Source organism: Elaeis guineensis, chromosome 1 (genome assembly GCF_000442705.2).
Source record: "Elaeis guineensis isolate ETL-2024a chromosome 1, EG11, whole genome shotgun sequence".
Classification (NCBI taxonomy): domain Eukaryota; kingdom Viridiplantae; phylum Streptophyta; class Magnoliopsida; order Arecales; family Arecaceae; genus Elaeis; species Elaeis guineensis.
Genome location: NC_025993.2, coordinates 114996310 through 115006972, shown reverse-complemented (window position 1 = coordinate 115006972; position 10663 = coordinate 114996310). Strand labels below are relative to the sequence as shown.

Genomic DNA, 10663 nt, shown 5'->3' with positions numbered 1-10663 from the left:
TCTACTTTTTTCTGCCTAAAGCGCCACACCAGTAAGGAACGAGTTTGTTAACATCTGGTTGATGAGAAACAAGTTAATAGAGGTACAGGGATGGTCTGGAATGGGTCCGAATCAAAAAGAATCGGGCGGTTTTGCTCCATTCGGGCAAGTTCCTGGCTTGACTTATTCCACGCTGGTTCGATTCAGTATCATCACCTGGACCGGATGGCTTGGATGGTTTGGAGTGGATCTGCCATCGTTGCCTTACATCAACTGTTTGGGTGAGAGCGGTTTGGACAAATTCCTTGATAACAGAAGAAATGGAAATAGATTTTATGAATGTAGAAGATTTGAAGGAGACTGATGCACCCAGAGAATGTTTAGCTTGGGGGAGTTGGGTTCCAGAACAAGAAATAGGAGTAATCTCAATTCCAACTTTTTGGTTAGGAGAGTTCTATTCCCATTTAGATTCTAGGGGAAATGGGAAGGCTCCAATTGTCCAAAATCTAATTCAGGCTTTTACCTAGTGTTTACATCCTATTTCAATTCTAATTCTGATTTTAATCATGAAACAAATGTGTGGCACATGATCATTCCAATTCCTGCTTCAATGAATTATGATTCTGATTTCGACTGCGAACCAAACATCCTCCAATATAATATTACATAATCCTACTTTTTTCCCCTTATATAAATGAACATAGTTGGCTCAGATATCGGCCCCTAACTCTTCTTAAGAGAGCTTCCAAGATGCAACTAGTTCGCAAACTCGAACAATGTTGTCGTTCATCAAATTCCTCAAGTACATTCAAGAATCATAAGTTACTACTAGTTCACACTCTTGATTATAAGCCATATGTTATATCCATGCATTAACTTAAACAATTTCACCAATATTATGATCTAGAGGGCACTTAAGGTGCTGCGTGATCTAAAAACCAGAGAAGAATGCATTCATATCACTGATCAAGCTTGCTCACTCTCTCTCTCTCTACACACGCATATACATATGCATTCTTAGTTAACTAAGAACCCATGAGAACCCCAATTATTAACTTAGTCACAAAACGCCATTTTTTTCCTTTTGCAACCCTCAAATCAGTCAAGATTGTATTATGGTTGAAGGAGGTTGGATCCACCTTGACAAACTAGCTTGTAAACAAAAATCATTTTGTATCTATCTTTTTGAAAGTTCATCAAATGCAATATATGTTCACAGTAGCCATATCTAAATAATGAAGTTTTTTCAGTCATTAACCTACCAATAGAATTTCAGTCCATAACAAGTTTAAACTTAACAAGACACCACCATCTTCACATTTCAGCACAAAATGTTACACCTTCAACAAAGGAAAACGTATGTAACAATCCTATGCCTCAATGTGAATGAACGATTCACAAGAGTAACATCTAAACAAAGCATAATGCAGATGTTCTACTGCTCGTCCCAGTCATCGTTCTTGTACGAAACCAATGTATCCACTTTATGTATCTGCATTAACCAAAGAAATTAATTAGAAGTGCTGATAACACAATCCAATCACAACTAGCACAAAGATCATCTTTAAAATCTCAAGAGGCAAGTAAGATCCTACCTTGGTATCAAAAGAATGCAACTTCACCATTTGGGGGTTCTGGATCAGTTTGGCATCACTCTCAATCCAAGCGAATGGAACGGCGACATCTTTATCGGTGTAGGCTAACACATCAAACACACCTAAATGAAGGGCACAGTCAGAACTAACAAGAACCAGAATGAATACTTCAAAGACATGGAAAAGATAAGAAGTTAACAAATTATAATTTTTGACTATATCTGATTGCATTCAAATCAAAAAGCATGTAAGGAAAAAAAATCATAATAATTACAGGGTTCATCGAGACATGGCAAATAAGTAATGGAGGAGGCAATCTGACGCATGATCGCCTGAATCTCCCTCATTATTTCTTTGTCACTCTTTTCCCTGCTGACCCTGAAATAGATCATTGCAAGCCAAATAATCAGAAGAACGTAAATTTATAAAAGAGAGAGAACTCCTCCATGTTTAATTTTTAGTGCTTAAAAGGAACATAGGATTCATATGGAGAGAAAACTTACCCCTTTTCGACAACCTCAGCATCGGTCTCTATGTTGAAATTCCATCTCTCAAGGACCTCCAAGGTGGCCTTACTCATGATCACAAGTACAACCCTCTGTAGTTTCCCAGCTTCCAACCATTCTTCTCGATTAAAGAGAGAAATATCATCAATATCAGATTGAATACCCCAAAAGAAAAAAAAACAAAAAAACAAAAGAAGGAAAAATCTAATAGGCTAAAGAAGAGAACAGCTACCTGACAATTGGGAAGTTAGGTTAGCAATGAACGATTTCACGCCTTCATCCTGAGTCAATAGCATCGACAGGCCATATTTCTTCACCTTGGTGAAACTTTCCTCCGGGTAGACACCTCGATTGTAAAGAATGCTGCATTAAATCTCTTTCCCATGTCAAGAAAAGTGTCTTCAAGATCCAATATAAAAGAGAAAAACCATGGAAACCAACACAAGAAAAATTGAAAAAAGATCAAATCTTTCTTTCGGTATTTCAATTTCTTACCTATTTGCTGCATAACCTGGAGGTAAAGACCCAAAGACAAGCATAAATCAGTAAAAATTCCAAGAAATTGTAAGATACGAATGGAAAGGGAGAAGAAGAAATGGGGAATGGGTAACGGAAGTACCAAAGAACTCGCTGACGATGGCTGCGGAGCCCCTGAGAGTGATGATGTCCTTCGAGGCGGTTCTTGAAGCCATCCTGCTCTTCCTTTCTGATCTGAACGAGAGAAGGGCTATCGAAAGAATGATTAGATGGTGTCGGCGTTTCCTCGGTATGGATCGCAGATGTGAAAGAGAGAGAGAGAGAGAGAGATTGGGGAAAGATGAGAGAAAGAAAAGAGGCGAGAGTTATCTGGAAGGGAACGAAACAAAAAGATGGAATAAATGGGAAGCAGAGGGGAAGAATGGCGAGTTAACGGCTAGTTTTCTTTCTCGTCCAGGTGGGGGCTTTGCAGCGGCGCATCGCCAATTTAAATTTTCTCCTCGTAACGGTAAAATGGGACCCACTCACTTTAAATTCGCGGTGATACGTTGCCGTCCGATGGATTTGGGTTCGTTTGGCGGTCCGGTTCGTTTCAAGCTGGTTCAGGTTTACACGGGTTGGAATCCTAGAGCATTCCTTAATAAACATTCCCAAAGCCATTCCCCCCTCACGTGATAATTTGACCCCATCTCACCTGACCGAGCCCGTAGCGACGTGCCCAACCGCATCCACCTCCACATCCATATCTCTCTCTTTCCTTCCTACTTTAACATACTTAGCAGCTTAAGTCTTTTTTTCTGAAAAATTATTAGATAGACTCATTCTACCACATAGAATATAGACAAAGCCAATAAAAATTTTATGCATGCTAATTTTTCATTAATGGCTAATCATGATTAACCATAATTGAGTCGGAAGCTATTAATGGCTTGAAAGCTTTTATTACGAGGTAAAGAGAGAAACTATGATATCATTAAAAAAAAGAAAGTGGGTTCACTATGTTTTGAATAAAATCTACGTGGGTTGTGAGTGAAAAAAGATGAAAAGGTTGGATCCACCGTGATTTAATAGGAAACCAATAATGGTTTGAAAGTTTTTATTATGAGATAAAAGAGATAAATCATGATTTCAATAAAAAGGAGGAGGGTCCATCATGTTTTGAATAAAATCTATGCTGGCTATGAGTAAGTAGAAATGAAAAGATCGGATCGATCATAGTAGTAGGGTCCACTATAGAAAAAAATTTCCAAATGGGCAACTTTTTCCTCTACATTTGGCCCCACCTCTTTTTTATTCAAAATATAGTTAAGCTCTTCACCTTATATTCAATAAAAACTTTCAAACCATTAATAGTCCTGCTAAACCATAGAGTGGGCCTCATCTCTTTTTTTTTTGTTCAAAACATGATTCAGCTCTTCATTTCACGATCAATAAAAATTTTCGGTCATTAATGGTTCTGCTACACCATAGTTAATCATGATTAGTCATTAATGAAAAATCAGCAAATGTGTAGAACTTTTATTGATTTTGCCTATATCATACATGGTAGAATGAGTCTGTCTAATAATTTATCTCTCCATTTATCTCTCTTTCTCTCTCTCCCCTGTATTCTTCTTCTTCAGTTATTTCCTTCTGGTCTCATTCTTTGCTTATTGTTTTTGGATTTTTGAGCGAAGATCAAAATCGGAATCAATGGTGAGCACTCTTATTGATTCCTTGTGGGATATTATATTATAGAATATACATGAAGGAATTTGTTGGATCGGAGATTTGGGTTTGGATTGATCCTGGATACACCGAGTTTTTATAAAAAAACAAAAATGAGAATATTTTTTGTGACATTTGATTTGGTTGTGACATCTAAATGTTCGTCTTCTTGCTTTATGACATTAGATCGATCACTATAATGTATAAAATTCTTTGTTTTTATAATAAAAACGTAAACCTTCTGATCTATTTCAGCTTATTGCTTTGAAGAAAAAAAGATGAAATATGATTTAGATTCTTTGGTCCTATATAAGTATTTGGAATATATTCATTGCATAGTCGAAGTAGGACTAAATACATAATTGCACAGATATTTGGTCCATCATTGATAATGCAATTAGTAAATCCTAAGTACATAATATAGGATCAAAAAGCCTAAATAATACTTGTTGTCTAGTTTTTAGAGCGAAGTCTTGGGTTATTACAAATGGTATTAGAGTGAATCCGATCCATAGCCCATGTGAACTAGAAGATACAGTAGCGTGGGTCTAAATTAGATATGTGGTATTTGTGAATGGATTTGGATTTGTAGCTTGATGAGAATATTAAAGCTTAAACGGGAAGAGCGAGTAAAGATCCATGCAAATATGTATTTACTTTCATATCGGTTATATAAATAGTAGACCTTGGATACTTATACAAAACCAAATAATATTTCATAGCTAGTCTTTTTTGGAGAGGTTATAGATTGCCATAGATCAATGGATTAGCTTTGATCAGACTTAGAAAACAATTAATTTAATTTTTAAAATATATTTTTAAAGAGACATCTTTTAAAAGATATTTCATTGCTGTGATCCAGCAAACATTGACGTTTCTCATTTAAAATATTAAAAATAGATGGTCTTTTAAATAAATGTTTATGGTAGTCCATAAACATTGACATACCTTTATTCTTATCATCATCGTCTTTTGTACTTTTAAACAAGTTATTACGAAAAAGCGGACTATTTTTCTATTTGATTGTTTTATCTTTTTAACTCCGGTGGTCCATCTACCTTAGATTTGCTTCATGCCAAGATTGAGTGGCTACAGACTTCCAATGGGTATGATTCTGGAATCATGGTGCTAAATCCACCTTTGTCCTTGTCGTTGTACTTTTCATTCCCTCTGGATGATTTTTTTCTTTTTTTTTTTCTAATGTTGCGAATATTCTGTTTGTGGCTTTGCAATGATGATGCGGTCAATAATGTGTCACTTGATCCTAACTTTTGTGTTAGATCAGCCCATTTTAATGGGCACATTGATTTTGTTATAGAAACATGCTTTGGGACCCAACCCCACTACCAAAAATGCTCTAGCTGGGTTTTTTTTAATATATCATTAACCCCTCATGTCATGCAGCATAGAATTTATTTATTTGTTTGTTTCCATATATATATATATATATATATATTGGTATAGATTTGTTTGTTTATATTTTGTACCATGGATATAAATCCGTATCAATCTTTGGAGAGGCATCCCATAATGTCATGCTTGTATCATGGTTGTTATTTAGCTGCAATCATGTTATAAGGTCTTGTACGTAACAGGACTGTTAGCCTTATCTGAGCTTATCCCTTTTCATCCTATTAGAATGTTTTATTCCAAAGAAAAAAGGGATCTCCATACCAGTTTAATAAAGAATGTTTTTTTTTTTTTTTTTTAAATTTTGTAAGCAGTTACACAGTCAAAAATTATTGATATCTTAGCTTCTAAATTGTGATTTCTCATTGCAATGGTTCTTATAATGGCTAAGAATGGCCCTAACAAAACCAATACTTTATTTCATAAAAATCAGTACAAGAACTTACAGTTGAAACAACGGTCATTATTTTCATTTCTGATGGTTTCAGGAGTGGAGCATTGTTTGGGGATATCATCTTAAATAAAACATGGAGCTTCCCATAGTTGCAGCATTTTAAGTTTGATGCTCATGGCTAAATGAGACTAATTTATGTATTCTCACCAATTATTTCATGATTTTTTTTTTTTTTGAGAACATATTTCATGAATTTTTAGTTGATTATAGCTTGTGTTAGTGTGATAATGCTTTGCAGACATACATGTTCAAGTATGATACTGTTCAAAGGCAGTGGAAGCATCATGATATTAAAAGGTCAAGGACTCAAAGACCTTTCTCTTTGGTGACAAGGAAGTCACTGTATTTGGTTGCCGGTAGGGTGTTGTATTTTTACTTGTTTGCCATCTTGATTGTTATCTCTTGAAATTTATGATTAGTTGTTTCCTTTGAGGATAACTAATATGAGATTGGTTTTTCAAGGAAACCTGTGATGTGAGACTGGTGCTGAGTGTGTCGTCAAGTCCACTGGTGTTTTCACTGACAAAGACAAGGCTGCTGCACATCTGAAGGTCATTTCTTGTTTGCATCAATTTGTTCAAATTATAATGTCTCCTTAGGTTCAACCTTGCAATTTAGGGAAGACTAGTTTCTTATACTCTTGAGTGTGTTTGCTGCTGCAAGAGAAACTTTATTTAACTGCTTAAGAATTTATTTTGTTAGCAATGATCAGCTTGAGTCCTAGAACTTGGTCTGACCCCAAACATGAAATTAATGAAAAATATTTATAATAGAAAATACCACTGCGTTTTCCTTTTAGCCATATTGCTATAGCTGTTAAAGTAGTATAGCATCTGATCATGAATCTATAAGAACAGATTAGAGTTCCAGTAGGAATATTTTTTTGTGGAGCTCCCTTATTACATTGTGTGGTGTGGTTGGAGAGTGGTGCCGAGAAGGTCATCTTCTCTGCCCCAAGCAATGGTATCCCTAAGTTTGTTGTGGGAGTGAACAAGAAAGAGTGCAAGCCAGGTATATCCAATGCCAGACTGCACCACCAACTGCCTGGTCCCTCTAGCTAAGCTAATCTTTATCTTCCTAGTGCTGTCATTTACTAGCAAAAAATATAACAGACAATGAGAAATAAGGGTTAATGTTGAATTTTGTGAATCATGGCAGGGTCATCCAAGACAGGTTTGGCCATATGGAGGATTTGATGACCACAGTGCACTCGATTACTGGTAAGGATTTAATGAAATTTCTTGCCTCTTATGCTCATAATTATTGATTAGGTATTTTGTTTCATGCTGTTGTTGGATTTAAGCTTCTAAAATACTAATCTTTTAGCCACTTAGAAGACAGTTGATGGGCCATCTAGCAAGGAGTGGAGGGTGGAATAGCTGCTAGCTTTAACATCATTCCTGGCAGCACTTTTGGAGCTGCCAAGGTATTCTAACGAGAGCCAGATATAGATATACTATTACTTCCTGGTGCTTGCTTGACTGGTTCGTGTTTTTAACTCTAACTAGAATACTATTCTCCAAAAATTCTCACTAGAATATTATAATGAGCATGTCTGTCAAAGTTGAAATATTATGTAGTAAAAACACTTTTGTTTGTTTTGAGTGCTAATAATAACGGAAAAATCTGGAGCCACATTTGCTATATTTTCTTCTAGACCCAGCCTCAAGTAAGTTCCTACTTGGCTGGCAGGGTTTAGGAAGGCAAACATGGTTTTGTCTAGCACTTGCAGTTGTATGTCTTTTTCTATTCTCTGTGCGTACGTTAAAACTAAACTCTAGATGCTTTTGCATGTAGTGGGTGTGCTCTAAAAGATCAATTAGTGGGATGTGTTCATTCATCTGTTTATATTATGTCATGATGCTTTTCTTCAAGTCAATTATTACTTTTATTGATCTTGTCTCTATGTTGCAGGGAAGAGTCAGAGGGGAAGCTGAAAGGAATCTTGGGTTATGTTGATGAGGACTTGGTTTCCACTGACTTCCTTGGTGATAGCATGTACAGCATCATGCAAATTGTAAATTTTGATGAGTTCCTTAGCTTTTCTGACGTCTCTGTCTTATATAATCTGTGACCAAAGAATAATACTGTGATTGTTAATTTTGCTGTCTATATTTGGTTCGCTCGTAGTTTGTTTGGTATCTAAATTTATGTATTATGACAGATCGAGCATCTTCGATGTCAAGGCTGAAATTTTAATGATTGCTTTGAGAAGATTTTGCCTTGCTTTGAGAATTCATTATAGTTTGAAATTTAATTTGGCCTTCAGTTTTGCAGCTCACACATGCACAGCACCAAGTAGAAATTTTGTACATTTTTTGCAGGGTTCTAGTTCTTCGTCGAGTCACGATAGGTGGTTTGTGTTTCCTTAAAATGAATGTTTTTCTGGAAGGGTGCATGTTTGTTTTGAATCTGAATAATGGCTCACATTTTATTTGCAATTTGTGAAACTGAACTTAACATTAAGTTTCATTGTTGAAGGCTTCTGCTGTACAATTTAACCTGGAATCTTGTTTCTTGCCAAAAGTTGGCTCATTTTGCTTGCAATGTAACTTGGATGCTTGTGTTGCTGTGATTGTCTCTGTCTGTCAACTTTGCATTTTGTTTAAATTAAGATGAGGAATTTGGCACTGTTGTGAGGTTTTGAGATTTGGCAATTTTTTTTTAAATTACCAAACACTTGATATCATGGGTTGGACTAGGTTGGAAGATGATATCATTCCTCACAATGTTTCCAACAGCAACAGAGTTGAAATGAGTCCAGATCCCTTACTTTGTCTACCTAAAAGGTTATGGGCTAGAATGTTTGGCAGCTACCTAACGTTTGACAATCTATATTTTCCCTTATTTTGCCTCTGAACAGAGAAAAACTGACAGGTTAATGGCATGGAACAAAATTTGGGCTCATTCATGAGTTCTCCAACCAGCCTAGAGGTTGGATTCTTGTCATCTTTGAGCTGCCTCTGTGCTAGCTATGTGCTAAGTAAGCAATGTTATTACTCTCCACCAGAGTCCATGGCTTTGGTTAAATTCCTTCATTGGGATATTGGAAACATCCATGAAATGCCAAATGCGTTGAATTGTGATTATTAATCAAATTTGCTGGTTGAAATGGTCCATTAACTTGACTGGCACCCCAGTTGGCTTGACGAAGATTAAATCTACACAACTAGCAACAACTTCCGAAGCTTTAACCATATATTTTATTTATTTTTTTCTAATGGAATTTGAAATAAATTTCAAAAGTTACTAATTACTCACTTCTTATGAATGTCTAGTTAGTTTGTTATATCTTCTGGATGAATGGAAAGAGTTAAGAGACAAATAGACCTATTCATGGGTTGGATTAGATTCGGGCTAGATTTTGCCCAAAGGTTAACACAATTTATTTAGGTCCAGCTTGATCCAATCTTTGGCCAGATTTACTTGGATACCACCTTTGTGCCTACCTTCCAAGCCTAAACCTGCGTTTACCTGGGCTTTAGGCTTTTAGACCAGATCTCGAGCTTCATGATCTTTTTGTAATTTTTTTAAAATTCTAAAAATATAAAAATATTTTAAAATTCTAAATATAAATGATTAAATGCTACTAACACTATCCTATTAAATTCACATATCAAAAAAATGTTAATTGAGTCTAGAAATATATTAAACATAAACAAATAATACAAAAAAAATTAAAAGAAAAGTTAGGCCATATTGGATATTAACATCCAAGTCCCAGCATAATCCGTTTATTAAACACACCTATTTTCCCTGCCTCGTCCTACCCACCGATCCGAAGACCTTTGGTCCAAGCTTGCCCAAAAGGCGAGGTCCCATAGTCCCAAGTCTTTCAAGGATAATAAAAATCACCTATTTAAATAGTTTAACTGCCATCACGATATTATATGAATAGGATGAAGAAGCATTGAGACATCATTATCATTAAATGTGGGAAAAAAAAAAAAAAACCCTCAGATCTTTCTTTATAATCTCAAAAGTCAACAAGTTCTGAATATTACAATCTATGCAGATATAAATTTAGTCTTATATTAATTATTCACTGAAAATATCTTAGATATCTGTAAAGAATCAAAAAATCTAAATAATACATTCTGACTAAATTTTTTTGAGTGAACTCATAGGTTGTTACAAATGATATCAAAGCTAATCCCGCTTATAACTTATGTGGACTAGAAGATATTACAGCATGGATTCTTTGGGGCTGTGATCACATCACAGATCAATCGTGGTGTTTATGATTGAATGCATAGATTTGGACCTTTAGTTTGACGAAGATGTGAGGCTCAAATGAGGAAGTATGTGAGGACTCATGCGGACGTGTATTTAATCCTACATCGATCATTCACTGAAAAGAGATTAGATACTTGTATAAGACCAAAGAATCCAAATAATATCTTTGACCAATCTTTTTGGTTGAAATCTTAGATTGTTACAATCCACCAAATCCATCCCTCAAACATTACATTTAGTTATGTCAATGCAATCAAAAACATCTTACCTAAGGCTGAGAAATAAAAAGAGTGCAGCAG

The 10663-nt window shown here is 35.5% G+C and overlaps 1 protein-coding gene and 1 pseudogene across 1 annotated transcript; one reads left to right on the top strand and one right to left on the bottom strand.

Moving 5' to 3' along the window:
• Nucleotides 1-1187: 1187 nt before the first annotated feature.
• On the bottom strand, nt 1188-2990 carry LOC105038676 (mitotic spindle checkpoint protein MAD2). Its single transcript, XM_010914553.4, has 7 exons — nt 2700-2990; nt 2576-2591; nt 2313-2443; nt 2078-2198; nt 1849-1952; nt 1575-1696; nt 1188-1471 (listed from the first exon to the last, which is right to left on the bottom strand). The coding sequence occupies exons 1-7, from the start codon at nt 2770-2772 to the stop codon at nt 1415-1417; spliced, it is 624 nt and encodes a 207-aa protein (XP_010912855.1). The 5' UTR covers nt 2773-2990; the 3' UTR covers nt 1188-1414.
• On the top strand, nt 2898-9221 carry LOC105038717 (glyceraldehyde-3-phosphate dehydrogenase 2, cytosolic-like; annotated as a pseudogene).
• Nucleotides 9222-10663: the final 1442 nt, after the last annotated feature.